The 23,988-nt window shown below is 42.9% G+C and overlaps 1 protein-coding gene across 3 annotated transcripts in view; it reads right to left on the bottom strand.

The window, feature by feature from the left end:
* itpkb (inositol-trisphosphate 3-kinase B) overlaps nucleotides 1–23,318 on the bottom strand; it is a 65,143-nt gene extending 41,825 nt beyond the window's left edge. Inside the window, exons 1-3 of one of the 3 annotated variants that reach the window (XM_084149422.1) lie at nucleotides 23,002–23,318; nucleotides 19,071–20,329; nucleotides 13,686–14,589 (exon numbers count right to left, since the gene is read on the bottom strand). In XM_084149422.1, coding sequence (XP_084005548.1) covers nucleotides 14,032–14,589; nucleotides 19,071–20,207 — 1,695 coding nt within the window. In that variant the 5' untranslated portion in view covers nucleotides 20,208–20,329; nucleotides 23,002–23,318 and the 3' untranslated portion in view covers nucleotides 13,686–14,031. Of the gene's footprint in view, nucleotides 1–13,685; nucleotides 14,590–19,070; nucleotides 20,330–23,001 lie in introns of those variants that run through there. The other 2 variants (XM_084149420.1, XM_084149421.1) reach the window with 2 other exon arrangements.
* Nucleotides 23,319–23,988: the final 670 nt, after the last annotated feature.

The following is a 23,988-nucleotide window of genomic DNA, read 5'->3' as shown; positions in this document are numbered from 1 at the left end:
TTTGTAGGACCAACCCTGCCAGGCAGGCTCAGAATCTTGAGGGGGCGGTGCTGCTCAAGTAGGTCTCTGACCGCATTTATTTCTCTGTTTAGGCTGCATACTCACAGCAGGTCCATAAAAGAGATGGGAACTTCTCTTTGGTGTATGGGTCACTCAGGTGGGTGTCCAGGATATAGGGTTGTGGATCTTTCCATTATGATAGGACAATAAAAAATTAAATTAGATGTATACTATATTTAAAAATGTATATCCCTCATCTACACAAAATTGAAAGCTCTCTCTCACTACCCCTGCTCATAGACACCCGTCGGCTCTAGAATATGCAACCATTTCCCCTCTCACTCAGTTAACACTGCACCTTTCCAAACACAAAAATGCACACCACATGGTTCACTGCGGAGGAAATGGGCCGAGCGTGCAAACGCAGGGGGAAAGGACGCCAGAGAGAACACAGGACCAACCCCAACAACCGTCCGCCAAAACAACAATTGCCCGCCAAAAAAGCCATGTTCTAATTAGTTGTATTTGAAGATGTATTATTCTGCTTGTTATCTTTTCTTGTTATATCGTTTTATCCTTTTTTAAATTCTATACTTACTATAAATGTTATTTAATATTCCAATCCCTATCATTGCTAGTATTGGGTGTTCCATTATTCAACTCCTCTATTACAACTTTTAGAATAGCTATGGAGTAGTCTTTGTGTCTCTGAACGTTTGGTTGTCAATATATAGTTTATCGACCACAAGTGCCACACGTTTCCCTTTTAATCTATTTTCCTTGAAGATTGGATACAGAACGTTGCGCCTTTCTGCAATCTCCCTCGGGAACTGATCATTCATGCCTATTTTCGTGCCAGCAAGTCTTTTTCCTAGGCTTTTAACCATAGCTTTATCCTTAAAAAATGCAAATTTGGCAACGATTGGGCGATCATATTTCTGTCCTCTTTGTCCGAAACGGTGTACACGTTCGAGTTGGATTTTATCGACAGCCTCGAGTGGGATTTGAAGCGCTGTATGCAGGAAATCCTTCATAATATTCTCCCTGTTGTTGCAAGAAATGTCCTGCACAGCAGGAAATGCAAACTTGTAATGTATTCAAGGTTTAAAAAGGCTTCTAAAGTTTGTAATTTCCACTTTAACGTTTTAGACTTGATTTGCACTAACAAAAAATGTATTAACCCGTTCAAAAATGTCCATTAATTATAATCCACACAATAATTCAAATTTCCTGATACTGCAGGATTATGTTTCTGCTGTGAGAAACCAGTCAAATTAAGATCCTGCATCCATACACAAAAAAATGTATGCACGCATGACTGTAAGTCGCTTTGGATAAAAGCGTCTGCTAAATGGCATATTATATTATTATTATTATATTATATTGTATACCGTGGTAGTAAGAGGGGAGGTGGTTTATAGACATAAAAGTCAAGGAGAGGCTGTGAATCAACTTCTATGAATCAACTTAAAGGAAGACACCTATGCAGAGAGCATCAAAGCAGCACCTCTCTGCATATTTACTAGAGTTCAACTCTGCATGTCACTGTAGGTAATTGTGTGGCAGGCAGCATCAGCTATACAAGGGGATCCAACAGGTTTATCAATTCTAAACACAAGGTTGTTGAGTTAGTACATAATGGCGCCGGAGGAGATGGCTGCCGTTTTACGGGCTCCTGACCAATTAAGCTATTATGTGTGTTTTTTCGCATTATTTGTAACTTATTTTGTACATAATGTTTCTGCCACCGTCTCTTACAACCGAAAAGAGCTTCTGAATATCAGGACAGCGATTACTCACCTTGTACTGGACAAATATTTTTTCTTCAACGAGTCGGACAAGAAAGGATTTACTTCCCCGTCGTTCACAAGATAAAGAGACAGAGATATCGGGGACGTAGGTCGTGGTGCCTTGTAAGGATCCAACGGCGAGTGGGTAATCTGCCTCTTCCATCGGTCCTATTAGCCAAAGTACAATCACTGGATAACAAATTGGACGACCTACTATCACAAATATCCTACCAACGGGACATTAAAAACGATAATATCTTATGTTTCACCGAGTCGTGGCTGAACGACGACATGGATAACATACAGCTGGCGGGGTTTACGCTGCATCGGCAAGATAGAACAAAGTCCTCCGGTAAGACAAGGGGTGGCGGTCTGTGTATATTTGTAAACAACAGCTAGTGCACGAAATCTAATATTAAGGAAGTCTCGAGGTTTTGCTCGCCTGAGGTAGAGTCTCTCATGATAAGCTGTAGACCACACTATTTACCAAGACAGTTTTCATCTATATTTTTTGTAGCTGTCTATTTACCACCACAAACCGATGCTGGCACTAAGACCGCACTCAATGAGCTGTATAAGGCCATAAGCAAACAGGAAAACGCTCATCCAGAGGCGGCGCTCCTAGTGGCCGGGGACTTAAACTTAAATCCGTTTTACCTAATTTCTACCAGCATATTAAAACTGCAATCAGAGGAAAAAAAACTCTAGACCACCTTTACTCCACACACAGAGACACGTACAAAGCTCTCCCACGCCCTCCATTTGGCAAATCTGACCATAATTCTATACTCTTGATTCCTGCTTACAAGCAAAAACTAAAGCAGGAAGCACCAGTGACTCGGTCAATAAAGAAGTGGTCAGATGAAGCAGATGCTAAGCTACAGGACTGTTTTGCTTGCACAGACTGGAATATGTTCTGGGATTCTTCCAATGGCATTGAGGAGTACACCATATCAGTCACTGGCTTCATCAATAAGTGCATCGATGATGTAGTCCCCACAGTGACCGTACATACATACCCCAACCAGAAGCCATGGATTACAGGCAACATCCGCACAGAGCTAAAGGGTAGAGCTGCCGCTTTTAAGGAGCGGGACTCTAACCCGGATGCTTATAAGAAATCCCGCTATGCCCTCCGACGAACCATCAAACAGGCAAAGCGTCAATACAGGACTAAGATTGAATCATACTATACCGTCTCCGACGCTCGTCGGATGTGGCAGGGCATGCAAACTATTACAGACTACAAAGGGAAGCACAGCCGCGAGCTGCCCAGTGACACAAGCCTACCAGATGAGCTAAATCACTTCTATGCTCGCTTCGAGGCAAGCAACACTGAAGCATGCATGAGAGCATCAGCTGTTCCGGACGACTGTGTGATCACGCTCTCCGTTGCCAATGTGAGTAAGACCTTTAAACAGGTCAACATTCACAAGGCCGCAGGGCCAGACGGATTACCAGGATGTGTAATCCGAGCATGCGCTGACCAACTGGCAAGTGTCTTCACTGACATTTTCAACATGTCCCTGACTGAATCTGTAATACCAACATGTTTCAAGCAGACCACCATAGTCCCTGTGCCCAAGACCACTAAGGTAACCTTCCTAAATGACTACAGACCCGTAGCACTCATGTCTGTAGCCATGAAGTGCTTTGAAAGGATGGTCATGGCTCACATCAACACCATTATCCCAGAAACCCTAGACCCACTCCAATTTTGAATACCGCCACAACAGATCCACAGATGATGCACTCTCTATTGCACTCTCCAGGTGGTAAGGGTAGGTAACAAAACATCTGCCACGCTGATCCTCAACACAGGGGCCCCTCAGGGGTGCGTGCTCAGTCCCCTCCTGTACCCCCTGTTCACCCATGACTGCATGGCCAGGCACGACTCCAACACCATCATTAAGTTTGCCGATGCACAACAGTGGTAGGCCTGATCACCGACAACGATGATACAGCCTGTAGGGAGGAGGTCAGAGACCTGGCCGTGTGGTGCCAGGATAACAACCTCTCCCTCAACGTGATCAAGGCAAAGGAGATGATTGTGGACTACAGGAAAATAAGGACCGAGCACGCCCCCATTCTCATCGACAGGGCAGGTTGAGAGCTTAAAGTTCCTTGGTGTCCACATCACCAACAAACTATCATGGTCCAAACACATCAAGACAGTCGTGAAGAGGGCACGACAAAGCCTATTCCCCCTCAGGAGACTGAAAATATAATAATGGGTCCTCAGATCCTCAAAAGGTTATACAGCTGCACCATCGAGAGCATCCTGACTGGTTGCATCACTGCCTGGTATGGCAACTGCTCGGCCTCCGACTGCAAGGTAGTGCGTAAGGCCCAGTATATCACTGGGGCCAAGCTTCCTGCCATCCAGGACCTCTATACCAGGCGGTGTCAGAGGAAGGCCCTAAATATTGTCAAACACTCCAGCCACCCTAGTCATAGACTGTTCTCTCTGACTCCTGAACAGCTAATGAAATGGCTAGCCGGACTATTTGCATTGTCCCCACCCCCTCTATTGCGCTGCTGCTATTCTCTGTTTATTATCTATGCATAGTCACTTTAACTATACCTGTATGTACACTACCGTTCAAAAGTTTGGGGTCACTTAGAAATGTCCTTGTTTTCGAAAAGAAAAGCAATTTTTTTGTCCATTAAAATAACATCAAATTGATCAGAAATACAGTGTAGACATTGTTAATGTTGTAAATGGCTATTGTAGCTGGAAACGGCAGATTTTTTATGGAATATCTACATAGGCGTACAGAGGCCCATTATCAGCAACCATCAGTCCTGTGTTCCAATGGCACGTTGTGTTTGCTAATCCAAGTTTAGCATTTTAAAAGGCTAATTGATCATTAGAAAACTATTTTGCAATTATGTTAGCACAGCTGAAAACTGTTGTGCTGATTAAGTAAGCAATAAAACTGGCCTTCTTGAGACTAGTTGAGTATCTGGAGCATCAGCAATTGTGGGTTCAATTACAGGCTCAAAATGGCCAGAAAAAAAGAACTTTCTTCTGAAACTCGTCAGTCTATTCTTGTTCTGAGAAATGAAGGCTATTCCATGCGAGAAATTGCCAAGAAACTGAACATCTCGTACAACGCTGTGTAGTACTCCATTCACAGAACAGCGCAAACTGGCTCTAACCAGAATAGAAAGAGGAGTGTGAGGCCCCGGTGCACAACTGAGCAAGAGGACAAATACATTAGAGTGTCTAGTTTGAGAAACAGGCACATCACAGGTCCTCAACTGGCAGCTTCATTTGCAGAGTTGCAAAGAAAAAAACATATCTCAGACTGCCCATCTGAATCTTTTCTTTTTATTGGCCAGTCGCTCTGGATAAGAGCGTCTGCTAAATGACTAAAAATATTGCAAAAGGGTTTTCTAATGATCAATTAGCCTTTTAAAATGATAAACTTGGATTAGCAAACACAACGTGCCATTGGAACACAGGACTGATGGTTGCTGATAATGGGCTTCTGTACGCCTATGTAGATATTCCATAAAAAATCAGCCGTTTCCAGCTACAATAGACATTTACAACATTAACAATGTCTACACTGTATTTCTGATCAATTTGATGTTATTTTAATGGACAAAAAAATTGCTTTTCTTTTCGAAAACAAGGATATTTCTAAGTGACCCCAAACTTTTGAACGGTCGTGTACATATTACCTCAATTACCTCGACTAACCGGTGCCCCCGCACATTGACTCTGTACCGGTACCCCCTGTATATAGCCTCACTACTGTTATTTTTACTGTTATTTTACTGCTTTTATTTTTTACTTATCTATTGTTTACTTAACACTTATTTTTCTTAAAACTGCTTTGTTTGTTAAGGGCTTGTAAGTAAGCATTTCACTGTAAGGTGTATTCGGCGCATGTTACAAATAACATTTGATTTGATTTGATTTGAGTGGCAATTACTCACAAACCATTCATAACACAACTGGCATAAATACAGAACTAGTAAGGAATCTCCACTACTAAAAGTAGAGTACAACTGCCAACACGCCACTTGAGAAATGCAATTGCCTATCTACGTCGACAGAGAGAGATAGTAAACAAAAAAACTGATTAGGAGTGCACTGGTACTTTCCTTTTAGTGGCTCCCCAACCAGCCAGGCTAAGCTCTCTGCTCTGCCATGGAGTAGTAGGGTCAGCCTCATACAAGCTAAAAGAGGGGGGAATGTAAAAATGTTTGCACTTCCTGTCTCATGCATAAGAAAGCGGGTCCCTCCTACCCTCCCTCCTGCAGTACTGCTCTCTCTCTCTCTCTCTCTCTCTCGCTCTCTCACACAGAACCCAGCTGTTTGAAGCAGGCCTCGCTTGACGTCACATGGTCTCCCAGGCAACAGGCTACCACAGGGGTGTTACTTTTTCCATTGCTCTGAACCCTCAAGATCCTTCACCTAAATTAACTTGGAATTAGAAAGTTCGCTTTTAGGGTGAACCATGACCAAATAGTGTGTGTGTGTGTGAGAAATGTGTACGTGCATATTTTGTTAACATCACTGCTGACGTCCCTCTCACTGAGCTCAAGGGAATGCCTATCTGTCCCCAAAAATATTTGGTATCTAAAAAGAGACTGACTAATGCTCCTGCATTGACCCAACAATGAGAAAAGGAATCATGCAAATGGCAATATAAAATAATTCTAATTCATTTAAACAAATAGTCCTGAGTAGCCATCTGTCATGCATAATAGCACAACAACAATAACACAAAAAACGTGTCAATTTCTCACATTAGAACTCGTCTGAAGTGTTACCCAGCTGTGTTGGTTCACAGCTGAAGGACAGTAGGTAATGTGAAGCTAGAGTGAGTGTCACCATTCTGCTAATAACCCAGGCACCATAACACATCACATCCTGCTAGCCTAGGCACCACAACAGCATGTCCAGACTTGTGGTTGTGATAAGCCCCCTTCATCCTTCCTGTTGGAGACAGGAAGCTGCCATGACTAACTGCAGCCTTATTAGCAACCCAGCCATTTAAACTGCTGTCACCAGGAAGAGCCCATGCATCAACAACAAGAACAACAACAAACTGCAAAAACAACAGATAACGCTACATGGGGTTTCCAATGGGGAACCCCTGGATCTTCAGTCTTCCTTCTGAGTCTGGCCATGCAGGACTATCCTACTTTAAATGAACTTCAATTCATGGAAAAATATAAAGCCGGATGTCAAGTTAGAAAAAAACAACTGGCCACAGTCCAAGACAAAGATATCATTCAAATATGTATATATTCTGTCATGTGTGTAATAGTAGATAGATAATTCGGACCACAGGGAGCTTAGTTGGACTACAATAGTCAGTCCAACTAATGACTAATGTTATTGCACCACCGTACAACATTTTTACAACGCTAGAGAAACACCTGCCTGCACCACATTGTTGACAGCAGCTCCCCTGGGCACTTGTTATTGGGCCTGTTGCAACAGGCAACCACAAGCCTGCATCATCTGCACTGCAGTTCTAACAAGGCTACACTGTGCTGTGCAGGGCTCTTCCCTCCTCTGGCCGACACAGGAAAAGGAGACACCACCGTGACATGGTTTCAGTACACCAGATGGGTGTCACTGTGCCCGCAGCCCAGAGAACCCCTTCCTAATAAGCTCAATAACCCATGACAAAGGACTTGGCTAAAGCATTAGATTTGCATCCAGGCTATAAAAAGCCGTCTGAATGCTTGATGCTATAAACAATAGCGCTATAATGACCTTTTAGTAACAAATATATAGTAAGCCAATATATAATGGACCTTTTTAATGATAAACTTGCTTTATTTTTTGTTGTTGGGATTGGGAAACCTCAATATATTTTTTTATTGATGAAATAGTGCAGTGCAGCTGCCTTCGCTTCACAAGTAATCAGGTGTGTAGTGCTGGGGGAGCAATAAATTCTGATCAATTGTAAATAAATTATATTTAATTACCACAAACATTTCATGAAAAAACGATACAATGACAAATCAAATAAATATGTAGGCTACAGCAGCCTAGAGGTAGGTAAATAGTGGTTTCTTCCCTGTCTTCTGGCGAATGATGAATAACTGTAGGCTACATGTGTGCAATGCAGAGGCCCATTGGAGGCTTGACAACTTCAGAACGTAAAAAAATAAAAAACACCTGTCTGCCTTGATGTTCATAAAACTCCTCCGATCTGCTCTTGCGCAGTGGAACCCAGAACGATATGTGACCACTTGGTTACAGCGACAACATTCTGCCGAGGACACCCAAACAAGAGTGGCCACTGAGCTTGACCCTCTCCGGAAATTGCTGTAGCCCTGCTTGGGATCTTTAGCCTATATTGACTATTGGTTGAGACGCAGGGCCCGTTAGGGTAGGCTACAGTGGCTTGCGAAAGTATTCACCTCCCTTGGCATTTTTCCTATTTTGTTGCCTTACAACCTGGAATTAAAATTTATTTTGGGGGGGGGTTTGTATCATTTGATTTACACAACATGCCTACCACTTTGAATATGCAAAATATTTTTTCTTGTGAAACAAACAAGAAATAAGACCAAAAAAAACAGAAAACTTGAGCGTGCATAACTATTCAACCCCCAAAGTCAATACTTTGTAGAGCCACCTTTTGCAGAAATTACAGCTGCAAGTCTCTTGGGGTATGTCTCTATAAGCTTGACACATCTAGCCACTTTTGCCAATTCTTCAAGGCAAAACTGCTCCAGCTCCTTCAAGTTGGATGGGTTCCGCTGGTGTACAGCAATCTTTAAGTCATACCACAGATTCTCAATTGGATTGAGGTCTGGGCTTTGACTCGGCCATTCCAAGACATTTAAATGTTTCCCATTAAACCACTCGAGTGTTGCTTTAGCAGTATGCTTATGGTCATTGTCCTGCTGGAAGGTGAACCTCCGTCCCAGTCTCAAATCTCTGGAAGACTGAAACAGGTTTCCTTCAAGAATTTCCCTGTATTTAGTGTAATCCATCATTCTTTCAATTCTGACCAGTTTCCCAGTCCCTGCCGATGAAAAACCTCCCTGCCAATGGTTTTCTCGGGGTGATGAGAGGTGTTGGGTTTGTGCCAGACATAGCGTTTTCCTTGATGGCCAAAAAGCTCAATTTTAGTCTCATCTGACCAGAGTACCTTCTTCCATATGTTTGGGGAGTCTCCCACATGCCTTTTGGCGAACACCAAACGTGTTTGCTTATTGTTTTCTTTAAGCAATGGCTTTTTTCTGACCACTCTTCCGTAAAGCCCAGCTCTGTGGAGTGTATGGCTTCAAATCAAATCAAATCAAATTGTATTTGTCACATACACGTGTTTAGCAGATGTTATTGCAGGTGTAGCGAAATGCTTGTGCTTCTAGCTCCGACAGTGCAGTAATATCTAACAAGTAATATCTAACAATTTCACAACATATATACACACAAAAAATAGTAAGGAATTGGATTTAAGAATTTATACATATATGGACAAGCAATGACAGAGCGGCATGAACTAAGATACAGTAGAATATTATAGAATAGAATGCAGTATATACATATGAGATGAGTAGCGCAAGATATGTAAACTTTATTAAAGTGACTAGTGTTCCATTTCTTAAAGAGGCCAGTGATTTCAGTAGGCAGCAGCAGCCTCTAATGTGCTAGTGATGGCTATTTAACAGTCTGATGGCCTTGAGATAGAAGCTGTTTTTCATTTTCTCGGTCCCAGCTTTGATGCACCTGTACTGACCTCGCCTTCTGGATGATAGCAGGGTGAACAGGCAGTGGCTCAGGTGGTTGATGTCCTTGATGATCTTTTTGGCCTTCCTGTGACATTGGGTGCTGTATGTGTCTTGGACGGCGGGTAGTTTACCCCGGTAATGCATTCGGCAGACCGCACCACCCTCTGGAGAGCCCTGCGGTTGTGGCGGTGCAGTTGCCGTACCAGGTGGCGATACAGCCCGACAGGATGCTCTCAATTGTGCATCTGTAAAAGTTTGTGAGGGTTTTAGGTGCTAAGCCGAATTTCTTCAGCCTCCTGAGGTTGAAGAGGCTCTGTTGCGCCTTCTTCACCACACTGTCTGCGTAGGTGGACCATTTCAGTTTGTCGGTGATGTGTACGCCAAGGAACTTGAAACTTTCCACCTTCTCCACTGCGGTCCCGTCGATGTGGATGGGGGGGGGGGGGGGGGGGGGGTGCATCCTCTGCTGTTTCCTGAAGTCCACGATCATCTCCTTTGTTTTGTTGATGTTGAGTGAGAGGTTATTTTCCTGGCACCACACTCCCAGAGCCCTCACCTCCTCCCTGTAGGTGGTCTCGTCATTGTTGGTAATCAAGCCTACTACTGTTGTGTCGTCTGCAAACTTGATGATTGAGTTAGAGGCGTGCTTGGCCACGCAGTCATGGGTGAACAGGGAGTACAGGAGGGGGCTGAGCACGCACCCTTGTGGGGCCCCAGTGTTGAGGATCAGCGAAGTGGAGATGTTGTTTCCTACCTTCACCACCTGGTGGTGGCCCGTCAGGAAGTCCAGGACCCAGTTGCACAGGGCGGGGTTCAGACCCAGGGCCTCGAGCTTAATGATGAGCTTGGAGGGTACTATGGTGTTGAATGCTGAGCTATAGTCAATGAACAGCATTCTTACATAGGTATTCCTCTTGTCCAGATGGGATAGGGCAGTGTGCAGTGTGATGGCGATTGCATCGTCTGTGGATCTATTGGGTCGGTAAGCAAATTGAAGTGGGTCTAGGGTGACAGGTAAGGTAGAGGTGATATGATCCTTGACTAGTCTCTCAAAGCACTTCATGATGACAGAGGTGAGTGCTACAGGGCGATAGTCATTTAGTTCAGTTACCTTTGCTTTCTTGGGTACAGGAACAATGGTGGCCATCTTGAAGCATGTGGGAACAGCAGACTGGGAAAGGGAGAGATTGAATATGTCCATGAACACACCAGCCAGCTGGTCTGCGCATGCTCTGAGGACGCGGCTAGGGATGCCGTCTGGGCCGGCAGCCTTGCGGGGGTTAACATGCTTAAATGTCTTAATCACGTCGGCCATGGAGAAAGAGAGGCCACAGTCCTTGGTAGTGGGCCTCATCAGTGGCACTGGGTTATCCTCTTAGCGGGTGAAGAAGGTGTTTAGCTTGTCTGGAAGCGAGACGTCGGCGACGTGGCTGGTTTTCTTTTTGTAGTCCGTGATTTTCTGTAGACCATGCCACATACGTCTTGTGTCTGAGCCGTTGAATTACGACTCCACTTCTATACTGATGTTTTGCCAGTTTAATTGCCTTGCGGAGTGAGTAGCTACACTGTTTGTATTCTGCCATATTCCCAGTCACCTTGCCATGGTTGAATGCGATGGTTCGCGCTTTCAGATTTGCGCGAATGCTGCTGTCTATCCACAGTTTCTGGTTAGGGTAGGTTTTAATAGTCACAGTGGGCACAACATCACCTATACACTTCCTGATAAACTCAGTCACCGTTTCAGTGTATACGTCTAAATTATTTTCGGAAGCTACCCGGAACATATCCCAGTCCGCGTGATCAAAACAATCCTGAAGCGTGGATTCCGATTGGTCAGACCAGCGTTGAATAGTCCTTAGCACGGGTACTTCCTGTTTGAGTTTCTGAATATAGGAAGGGAGAAGCAAACTGGAGTCGTGGTCAGATTTGCCGAAAGGAGGGCGGGGGAGGGCCTTATAACCATCCCGGAAGTTCGAATAGCAATGGTCGAGGATTTTAGCAGCGCGAGTACAACAGTCGATATGTTGATAGAACTTCGGCAGCCTAGTCTTCAAATGTGCTTTGTTAAAATCCCCGGCTACAATAAATGTAGCCTCAGGATATGTGGTTTCATGTTTGCATAAGGTCCAGTGAAGTTATTTGAGGGCCGTCGTAGTATCGGCTTGAGGGTGGATATACACGGCCGTGACTATAACCGAAGAAAATTCTCTTGGGAGATAATACGGTCGGCATTTGATTGTGAGATATTCTAGGTCGGGTGAACAGAAGGACTCGAGTTCCTGTATGTTACTACAATTACACCATGAGTCGTTAATCATGAAACACACACCTCCGCCCTTCTGCTTCCCGGAGAGATATTTATTCCTGTCTGCGTGATGAACTGAGAACCCATCTGGCTGGACCGATTTCAACAGAATATCCCAAGAGATCCATGTTTCCGCGAAACAGAATATGTTACAGGCCTTGATGTCTCTCTGGAAAGAAATCCTTGCCCGTAGTTCGTCGACCTTGTTAACCAAAGACTGAACATTAGCGAGTAGAATACTTGGAAGCGGTGGGTGGTGTGCGCGCCTCCTAAGTCGAACCAGCAGGCCGCTCCGAGTGCCTCTCCTCCGCCGGCGATGTTTTGGGTCAGCCGCTGGAATCAGTTCAGTTGCCCTGGGGAGAGCAAACAAAGGATCTGCTTTGGGAAAGTCGTATTCCTGGTCATAATGCTGGTGAGTTACCGCCGCTCTGATATCCAATAGTTTTTCCCTGCTGTATGTAATGATGCTAAACACTTTCTGAGCTAATAATGTAAAAAATAATACATAAAAAAAGAAAATACTGCAAAGTTTCTTAAGAGCTAGTCGCGAGGCCGCCATCTTCGTCGGCGCCAGGATAACCTGGCCTATGGACAGATACTCCAATCTCCGTTGTGGAGCTTTGCAGCTCCTTCAGGGTTATCATTGGTCTCTTTGTTGCCTCTCTGATTAATGCCCTCCTTGCCTGGTCTGTGAGTTTTGGTGGGCGGCCCTCTCTTGGCAGGTTTGTTGTGGTGCCATATTCTTTCCATTTTTTAATAATGTATTTAATGGTGCTCCGTGGGATGTTCAAAGTTTCTGATATTTTTCTATAATCCAAACCTGATCTGTACTTCTCCACAACTTTGTCCCTGAACTGTTCGGAGAGCTCCTTGGTCTTCATGGTGCCGCTTATTTGGTGGTGCCCCTTGCTTAGTGGTGTTGCAGACTGTGAGGCCTTTCAGAACAGATGTATATATACTGAGATCATGTGACACTTAGATTGTACACAGGTGGACTTTATTTAACTAATCATGTATCTTCTGAAGGTAATTGGTTGCACCAGATCTTATTTAGGGGCTTCATAGCAAAGGGGGTTCATCCATATGCACGCACCACTTTTCAGTTATTTACTTTTTAGAATTTTTTGAAACAAGTTATTTTTTTCATTTCACTTCACCAATTTGGACTATGTTGTGTATGTCCATTACATGGAATCCAAATAAAAATCCATTTAAATTACAGGTTGTAACGCAACAAAATAGGAAAAACGCCAAGTGGGATGAATACTTTTGCAAGGCACTGTATGTCAAGTTGGGAAATTGGAAATGTGAATTGGGCCAAGTTGGAGGTAACAATGCATTTAGGTTATAGTTTATTGAGATGCATGAATACACCACACCGAAAGCTTGATTTTATGGCTATTTTAAAACGAATTTCCTGCAATTCTACATAGTAATGATTTATGTTCACTACTTATGTTCATCCATTGATTTGATGATTAAATATATGAAAATAAATTATATCAATTCATAGGTCAGCCCTCTGTTTTGTTTTATTCTGTAATAGGCATATTGTAACCATGTGTTCCAGCTAATCAAATCAAAGTTTATTTAGCCCTGTCCTTTTAGAACCACGAAGGGTGCTCCAATCGTTTAAAATAACACTCATAAAGATCTATTGCCTACGCCGAATAGTGATTTATTAGTATTTTATATAACAGAACGGAATAGAATAGAATAGCAGGCCTATAACATTACTGTTTCACCAAAAACACCTCATTTCTAATGACATTTTAGGATGGTTAGCTGAAGCTGAATAGTCCCAAAATAATTATCACGTGCCAAAACTCAGAGCCACTATGCAGGATATACAGTCATGGTCAAAAGTTTTGAGAATGACACAAGTATTGGTCTTCACAAAGTTTGCTGCTTCAGTGTTTTTAGATATTTTTGTCAGATGTTACTATGGTATACTGAGGTATAATTACAAGCATTCCATAAGTGTCAAAGGCTTTTATTGACAATTACATTAAGTTTATGCAAAGTGTCAATATTTGCAGTCGACCCTTCTTTTTCAAGACCTCTGCAATCCGCCCTGGCATGCTGTCAATTAACTTCTGGGCCACATCCTGACTGATGGCAGCCCATTCTTAAATAATCAATGCTTGGAGTTTGTCAGAATTTGCGGGGTTTTGTTTGTCCACCCGCCTCTTGAGGATTGACCACAAGTTCTCAATGGGATTATTGTTTCCAGAGCCACTTAGTTATCACTTTTGCCTTATGGCAAGGTGCTCCATCATGCTGGAAAAGGCATTGGTCGTCACCAAACTGTTCTTGGATGGTTGGGAGAAGTTGCTCTTGGAGGATGTGTTGGTACCATTCTTTATTCATGGGTGTGTTCTTGGGCAAAATTGTGAGTGAGCCCACTCCCTTGGCTGAGAAGCAACCCCACACATGAATGGTCTCAGGATGCTTTACTGTTGGCATGACACAGGACTGGTAGCGCTCACCTTGTCTTCTCCGGACAAGCTTTTTTCCGGATGCCCCAAACAATCGGAAAGGGGATTCATCAGAGAAAATGACTTTACCCCAGTCCTCAGCAGTCCAATCCCTGTACCTTTTGCAGAATATCAGTCTGTCCCTGATGTTTTTCCTGGAGAGAAGTGGCTTCCTCGCTGCCCTTCTTGACACCAGGCCATCCTCCAAAAGTCTTTGCCTCACTGTGCGTGTAGATGCTCTCACACCTGCCTGCTGCCATTCCTGAGCAAGCTCTGCACTGGTGGTGCCCCGATCCCGCAGCTGAATAAATAAATAAATATGCCATTTAGCAGACGCTTTTATCCAAAGCGACTTACAGTCAGGCGTGCATACATTTTTTTTTGTGTGTATGAATCAACTTTAGGAGACGGTCCTGGCGCTTGCTGGACTTTCTTGGGCATCCTGAGGCCTTCTTCACAACAATTGAACGTCTCTCCTTTAAGTTCTTGATGATCCGATAAATGGTTGATTTAGGTGCAATCTTACTAGCAGCAATATCCTTGTCTGTGAAGCCCTTTTTGTGCAAAGCAATGATGACGGCACGTGTTTCCTTGCAGGTAACCATGGTTAACAGAGGAAGAACAATGATTTCAAGCACCACCCTCCTTTTAAAGCTTCCAGTCTGTTATTCTAACTCAATCAGCATGACAGAGTGATCTCTAGCCTTGTCCTCGTCAACACTCTCACCTGTGTTAACGAGAGAATCACTGACATGACGCCAGCTGGTCCTTTTGTAGCAGGGCTGAAATGCAGTGGAAAAGTTCATTTTCATGGCAAAGAGGGACTTTGCAATTAATTGCAATTCATCTGATCACTCTTCATAACATTCTGGAGTATATGCAAATTGCCATCATAAAAAGTGAGGCAGCAGACTTTGTGAAAATTTATATTTGTGTCATTCTCAAAACTTTTGACCACGACTGTACATTATGCTTTGATTGAAACAAAATACAAGAACGCTTAATAGTTTGTTAACATCATCTGCCCTAATTCACTCACGAAACAGTAATTCAAGAAGATCGAAATGCATAGGCTATTCCCATTAAACTGATTGAGATCAATCAAATGATTGGCATGCAGATGCAGTTTCACCGCTAAAACTTGAATAATTATCATTCACGATTGACAGTGATGATGGCCTATTTTGAAATGAGGTTTGCCTAATTTGGTGTTTGAGGGTACTAAAAATAAAAAAGAATCTTGAGACAATATGTGTGGGCATAGGCAGACGTTGCAATTGGAGGATGCATTTTATGCATATTTTATAACTGGGCTCTCCAACCCTGTTCCTGGAGACCTACCATCCTGTAGGTTTTCATTCCAACCCTAATCTAGCGCGCCTGATTCTAATAATTTGCTGGTTTATAAAATGAATCGGGTTAGTTACAACTTGGGTTGGAGTGAAACTCTACAAGACCGTAGCACTCCAGGAACAGTGTTGGAGAGCCATGATAGGCTATTCAATAGGCTACATCTGTCAGTACAAACTTTGATTGCGGAAATTATGACATCATTTACATATTTTTTGCACTCCCTCATCTAAAGAAATAGCACTACACCAGGTCTGTGGTAGGTCTGTAGCCGGTGGTGTCTGTGTGCTGCATCTGAGCTGAAGCCAAAATCCAACCGTACCGTGCTCATTACAAACATGGTAAATAAAGGACCTTGAATGACAGCATCATGGACAACTCCTCCGTTCACCCGGAGACTTTGTGCCACTATTTTGATCTGTCGCTGACCACGTCGCTGTCGCTGCCTTCTCCATTTACATTGTGTCATAGTTTACACTTGGATTAGCCTACACTGTAATTCATTAAACTGGACTAGATTATTTTACCGCACCAACATTGCAATTCACTGCATGCACGATTTATGCAATACACTGAGATATATTGTGGCGCTGTAAAACATTTTTTGGAGCTGTGCTACAGAAGGCTATATCGGTCCGCTAATACAGGATTAGTAAAGGCCCAAGTGCACTACTTTTGAGAAGGAAAAAAAATGTCATTTTTTTATTCCGATTTTTCAGGGGTGCTGCATGTTTTTTTTCTTTCAAAAGAAACATTGAACATCTAATAGTCAAATCATAGTGTAAAAGCAGGTGAGCTGGTTCTATTATTTTTGGCCAGTTTCTGGTGTTTTGTGGTGGAAAACTGAGCGGGTTGAGCATAACATGTCAACCCTGTAACCCACAGATAGACAGGCTAGAAATGTTTTAATGATTTACATTTTGTTGTGATGCTTGTATTCACTTGCCCAACCCTGTTGCACAAAACAAGCTTCCATTTCCCCTGTCACAAGGGGATTCGTCAACCCTGTTACGGTCAAATTTAATTGGCACTTAATAGACACTTACTATAGTAATTTTGAGATGGGAACATGCTTTTTATGACAGAATGTTAAAATGAGGTGAAATAAAGCAGTTTCTTTTCACCAAGTTACACTACTCAAAAGGCACCTAATTGGTGGAACGACCCACATATAACTAATTCCTTTCACAAAATAAAGTATCTGGAAAAACTATAGTAGTCGAATTCCTAGGGGAGGTTCCTGATATGTTTACACAACTATCCTTATTATAAGAGAATACTGTGAAAAGTAAGTACAAACTATAGCCAATAGACTCCAGAAACCTATTATTTACACCCAGTTAACTTGAACTAATTGGAAAGTACAATGAATAATTTGTAGCAATAAACCGCTTTATAAAATAAAATACGTCCTTTCAAGCTGGATTAATTTATCCTATCTGCACTCCAGACACCTTATCCACCAATCTGAGCTCACTGCAAGATATAAATTACAGATCAGTTTAACATAAAGGTCAAGATAATATCGCTCATTAATAAGCAGAGGTCTGCTGGGTAATGGTTCTGATCATCAAGGACATCAACCACCCGAGCCACTACCTGTTCACCCCGCTATCATCCAGCAGGCGAGGTCAGTACAGGTGCATCAATGCTGGGACCGAGAGAATGAAAAACAGCTTCTATCTCAAGGCCATCAGACTGTTAAATAGCCATCACTAGCACATTAGAGGCTGCTGCTGCCTATTTGAAATCACTGGCCACTTTAATAATGTTTACATATCTTGCACTACTCATCTCATATGTATATACTGTATTCTATTCTATAATATTCTACTGTATCTTAGTCCATGCCGCTCTGTCATTGCTTGTCCATATATGTATATATTCTTAAATTCCATTCCTTACTTAGATTTGTGTGTATTAGGTATATGTTGTGAAATTGTTAGATATTACTTGTTAGATATTACTGCACTGTCGGAGCTAGAAGCACAAGCATTTTGCTACACCCGCAATAACATCTGCAAAACATGTGTGTGACAAATAACATTTGATTTGATTTGATCTATCATCATCAAGTAGCTTGCTAAGTGTATTTTCTCTTTTTCTGGGACTCACACTTTCCTCAGACATAGGCCAGTAAGAGAGGACTGCCTCCCTGTCATGGATACATAAAGCAACACATTCCTCTCCAAAGCAAATCAGTTACAGTGTAAACAGCCTTCACAAAACCAGCACTGTTCCATTCACTTAACTTCAAGGCTATCTGGGCCATCTTGGCCTTGCAGCTGTGCTCTGCATTCACATATTTATTTTGTTTGCTATGGTCAGCCCAGATGGGCACAATGAAGTGTTTTCTCCCTCTGATTTACTTGTTTATCCTAGACAAGACATCACATGGATCTCTTGGCACACGTCCCGTACGGCATGTGGAACACATTATCCTCATCCTGCCACTTTAGTCTGCCACTGAAGGCCTGTGTCTGTGTGTGTGCTCCAGCTGCAACCCAACAACACAACACTGTGATGACGGAAATCAGTGACGCATCTCAGACATAAGGTCAGAGTCAGACGTAGACAGGCCAAGGAGGTTTTTATGAGATGACAAATTCTCACAGACGAGTTCGAAGGTATATTGTAATTAATATCTCAGACCACCCATCAGTAGCACACTCACCATTACATGTATTGGTCCTAACACTTACGAAGCAAATCCTGGTGCATTGTTTTGAAGCAAACTCTTCCCTTAATGAGGATCTTATTTTGATCATCCTGTTGTTGCAAGAAATTTCCTGAACAGCAGGAAATGCCAACTTGTAATGTATTTGACGTTTAAAAAGGCTTCTAAAGTTAGTCATTTCAGACTTTATTTGCCCTAACTGAAAATGTGTAAACCCCTACAAAAATGTCCATTAATTATAATCCACACAATAATTTGCATTTCCTGTTGCTGCAGCATTATTTTCCTGCTGTGAGAAACTGGTCAAATGAAGATCCTACACCTGTATACACATACCCTCATATATACAGCGCTTTAAGCCTTCTCTTTAAAGGCTGTTCAACAGCGGTCAGAGACTGAGGCTGACAACGGGACCCAGAAGTACCTTTGTTAGTGAGAATGTCAACCGTTATTCAGGGAGGAAGCGGATCGGTTTGTTGCAAGAGCGCCGTGTGACAAAGAGCTTGGTGAAGAGAGGCCCTCTAGCAAACGTAAAAGTTAATTTAGAGATGGGAGTGTCACAGACCTACATATGCCACTTAAATGTGTTGAAACAGAATTTCCCAATTATCCAAAAGCTTTCTTAAAACTTTAATTATGAACTTCAGTCCCTATTTCATTGAACAATAAACCAAATGTTTTTGGTAAAATTAGATTTCTATCTATCTACCCATTCAATGTGAAAGAGAAAATAAATTGATTAGTGTGTTACTCACAGCTTTCTGCTGGGTGTTAAGGAGGGCAGGTGACAGTCCCTCGGCTCTCTCTGGGTCGCTGGAGATGTCGTCCTCTGATTCCTCCCAGGAGGAGGAGAAGCCTGTGGAAGAGGCTGAGGAGGAGGACAGCTTCCTCAGGGCTCGGGATGACCTGGGGCTGTGCTGGGGCTCGCTGCTTGGATCACAGCCTTCTCCCTGGGCCTCCATCCCGTGGTCCGTTACTATGACGGCTGGGATGGTGGTCCCCACCTCTGGGCAGCTCCCCTCTCTGTCGGCCCAGGCCGAGGCTGCTTGCAGCTGGGTTTCCGTTGGCTCCGTTCCTGCCTTTGTCAGACAGGTCTGGGCCCACTCCGCAGGGCGCTCACTGTCGCTGCCTGCCAAGAAGCTGCCAATCCCCAGTGTACTCGGGGAGTGACTGCTCGCTGAACTGTCAGCTTGGGCCCAAGTTCCTGCTGATTTCTTCACAAGCAGACTTCCCTGTTCCGTATTTGGGTCAGCCGTGCTATTTTCCATTCTGCTGTTCCCCGTTACTCCCTGCTCCGAGCGGAGACACCATTTCCCATTCTGGAGTTCCTTGGGAATGCTTGGAGAGAAGTCTCTCTGTGGCGGGTTGGAGGTGGGCACCTGGGTGGGCCGGCTGGCCTGGGAGGCTGGGCCTGTTCTGCGCAGGGACCTAGGGCTGCGCTGGATCTCAGCGTTCTGAACCTGGGTGCGCAGGCCAGAGATCTGGGCCTCGAACAGACCCACCTTCTTGTTGACCTCCACATTCAGGAGCTCCCGGTGGATCTGCAGGAGCTGCACTGTGCGCTTCACTTCCCCGTTTGGGGCCTCCTCATCTCCGTTGCTGCTGAGCCGGCGGACACGGTTGCCCACGATCACCCCCAGGGTATCAGGGTGGCGGCAGGGGGAGCGGGCCCTGGGGCTGCTGGGGCCTGGAGAGGGGGGAAAGACGAAGGAGCCCCCAGGGGAGCCAGGACTCAGACTGCCAGGGCTGTAGGGGCCCCCAGTCACCTGGAGCTGGCAGTAGGTGGAGCGGCCTGGCACAGGCAGCACAGGCCTCCCAGTCCGAGGGCTACTCTCACTCTTCAGATTGTTGCTATTCATCATAATCAGACTGCTCAGGGCATAAGCAGCCATAGTATCAGGCTGATACTGTCAGTATGGGCTCCCATCTAGCCCTAGTCCTGGTTGGTGCTCTGGCATCTACACACCACCATAGCATTTGGTGGAGTATGTGAGAGGAGAGGTGGAATTCCCTGCTGAATATTTTATGGAGGAGAGTTGTTGAAGAGGAAAAACAAAACATAGTCAGTAAAAGCTTCAATAAAGGCTGCAATTGTATGACTTGCATTTGAATGAGAATAAAGCTTATTTCCCACACTGTGGAATGTGGACTAATGAGTGTGTAGCTTTCATTTTGTTCTAAAAATATGACCCAGAAAATCCCTCACAAAGGTAGCATTCCTTCCCAAGGCAAGGTGGATTACATGCCTATTCAAGATGCAAATCAATGTTCCATGAAATAGGCATGTGTTAGCTTTTTCTCTAGCTAAGAAAATACCCAGAGTTTAACTTTTGTTACTTAAAGTCTACTGTAGGTAATGAGACACAAGAATAGATTTACTTGTTGCCATTAGTCTTAGAGAGAGAAAGTAACAAATCATATCAGTATTCACTGTAGCTCTCTACCGTAAACTACATGTTCCTGAAATGGAATGATACGGCTATTTGGCATTGCTCTTTTATGACGTGCTTGTCTACTCAGTTTTCTTTTTCTTTTTAATCTAGGGCAGCCCCCACACTTTGTCTGCGAAGGAGGTCCAGCAGCGTTTGAGGAAATACAGTTTTAAGTCTTCTGCTGGACAAAATATGCTCCTCTGTTGCAAAAAAATACACAAAGTGTATTCTAAATATTTAAAACATATGCTTCTGATGGAGAAAATCCACATGGCCTTTTATGTCTTTGCTTCAGTGAGACAGAAATCTGATTAATAGCGTACTTTCAGACTCTGAGGAAAAAAGACCATTCTGCATTCCTGAATCCTTATATCACATATGGTGGTTTTAGCTAACCTGTGACACAAAACAGTCAAAACAAATAGTCCCATAACAAGGCTTGTAGGCTATTTTGAGAGTGAGTAAGCATATTGTGATTGAGCTCAAAGATAGGGATCTAGAAACAAGTATCCCACTGGGCATAGACGTCAATTCAACGTCTATTCCATGTTAGTTCAACGTAATTATATTGAAATGACGTGGAAACAACATGGATTCAACCAGTGTGTGCCAAGTGGGATACTGTTACTGTATATACTGTAGGTTAATTGCAGTGACTAGAGTCTCTGGAAAATATGTGAATAATAATAAACATAAAAGGCAGAAGGAAAGATTAAGTTTAAGCTACATTTATATTAAATACTGCAAGATTAGTGTTTCAGGGAGCAGGCAGAGAAGAAAACATCAAGTATTCCCTTTAAAGGGAAAAGATCTGATGCAAGACATTTAAGAAGTATTGTTTAAAGGGCACCCTGGATCACAACCCAGAATAACATCAACCCTGCTGAATGTATGTTACACAAACAAAACATTGACATTTCAAAATGAGTCCATGTTAACTTTACCACACAGAGTTGGGCTTTGGATTTTCCTATGAATGACGTAAGTTCTAAATGAGTTTTAGTTGCTTTGAAAATGGCACACTGGTCTATATTTTGCACAAGCCCACAGTAGATTTATATCTTTACACTGACACACCATGGAACAACAATTCAATACCTTATAGAAAATACTACTGTTCACCTCAAACTGAAATGTTGGTTAACATGTGGCATAATGCTTCAATAACAGCAGCTGTGTGGCTCCCCAGTCCCCAGCATCTGGAGGCAGAGAGGAGGAGGAGAGCCAGGCAGAAGATGTCAGCCAACATTAAAGTGGACCAGGTGAGAAGATGGACACCATTGTGCCTCTGGCCAGGTACCTGGGGAAGGGTCAGATTCTGACCGTCTACCTAGCGTCTCTCTCTCCCAGTCAGACCCACACCTCTCAGAGGCAAAGTGACACTTCCAGCCTCTATAGAGCGAGTAGAGCCTGTGATGGTTCCCATGAACTCTTCATCACTTCCCTGGAACTTAGTCAGCACTGACAACTCAACTTACTTGCTCTCTTTGCATGACCGGGCAAAAAAAAGTACAAATGCAAACAGAGCAAATAGAAGAAAATAAAACATAAATCGGGTCCATACAATAAATGGACTGCAGTGACTGTATTTCATTGGGACTTGATTGAACTAATATTCAATGATTTACAAGTTTGTTTTGTTTTATTTATATATTTTTTAACATTGACAATAATTGGTTCATATGACATGAAGCAGATGCTCTCCACTACAATAACTACATATCTCTGTCAAACACGTGGTAATCTATATCTGCATGTGTGCTTTACTGCAAACTCAATTTGCCATTGTTATTAAAATGCTTACTGGGCTTGGACATTACCATAATGACATTCTTTAGCAAATCCATATAAATAGTTTAGCTAATCTAATAACAAAAAGAAACCAACAGAAAACGTGCAGTAGCTTATAAGCCTTAACTATAATTTCTAATATTTTCTCTGACCTTCTTTGATAAAACAACAATAATAATAAACATAAGTATTATTGTTATTATTAATAATATTATTATCATTATCATCAGCAGCATCATCATCAGTATCTGGGCTATATCCTTACAGTTGTTGTAACAGAGTTCCAAAATTGTTGATACATTGTAACAACAAAGTAACAACTTGTTGCTGCTGTTACTCTGTTATGTTCAATCAATATGATTCAACACAAACTGTTCGCTTTTTTCCTTGTTGCGAATAGCTAAATACTTGCTTGGAAAGTTTGAAAGACACTTAACAGACTCATTGAAAATGAGTGTCTTACCTTGTACTAACAGACACCTCGTCCTAATAGAAACCCCTCTATGAGTTCTCCAATATCGAACGGGTGGCTGTCCGACCAACCATCAAAGCCGATGAGAATGTCTACAGCACAGAATGCAATCCAGCGCGTCTCAGAACATTCAATATCTGTTGCGCGAACTTCACACAACACACAATCTTCTTCAGGCAAAAGGACGGTCGGTTCTCGCAGAAATGAACTTTTTCTCCCGCTGCGTGTCCAAAATACTTGCTCTTATGACCACTTGAGTTCTTCAACACCTCGCATCCGCGTAGTAGGCTAGTAGGCTACTAGGCTGTTGTTTGCTTAGTGTAGGCTACTACATAAAGCAGGAAGGAAGTAGACACAGACAGTCATTACTACGCAACAAACAGCTTTTCTCTCAATTGCCTAGCAGGGAAGAAAATAGCTTGAAACGCACACAACCTTGAATTGAGACGTCACCGACGATGTTTTTGGTAGTGTTTTTGTCTGGGCTAGTGTATCTGGATTGGGTCATCACATAATACAACTTAATTGGAGTGACATTTATTCGATAAACCCAGGATAATAATAATAATAATAAACGATAATGGAAAACAATATAACATTTTAGTAATATTAGTAATCTGATATTATAGTCACATCACATCCATAATATTATGTAAACGATTCTGCATGTTTGTTCTGCATTGTATAGCCACAACCATGCAACAGGTGAAATGTTACCTGTCACTACAACGACATTTTCTAACTTTATGGAGAATTTATCACTGTTCAATCAAACAGTGTTTTATTTACTTTATTCTAGATTTTAAAGCAAACGTTTTATTGAATAAATATTATATAATATTATAGGACTACCTACAGTAAATATTTTTTACTTGAGACTATCACTTCCTGCCCCTGCTCTTAGCATACCTTTAGCATATTTCTATTTACATGGCTCTAGGGGAAAGTGTTAATTTCCCTAATGGCTCTTAGACTGGC

Source organism: Coregonus lavaretus (genome assembly GCF_964263955.1).
Source record: "Coregonus lavaretus genome assembly, chromosome: 31".
NCBI lineage: Eukaryota > Metazoa > Chordata > Actinopteri > Salmoniformes > Salmonidae > Coregonus > Coregonus lavaretus.
This window is presented reverse-complemented; position numbering and strand designations above follow the sequence as displayed.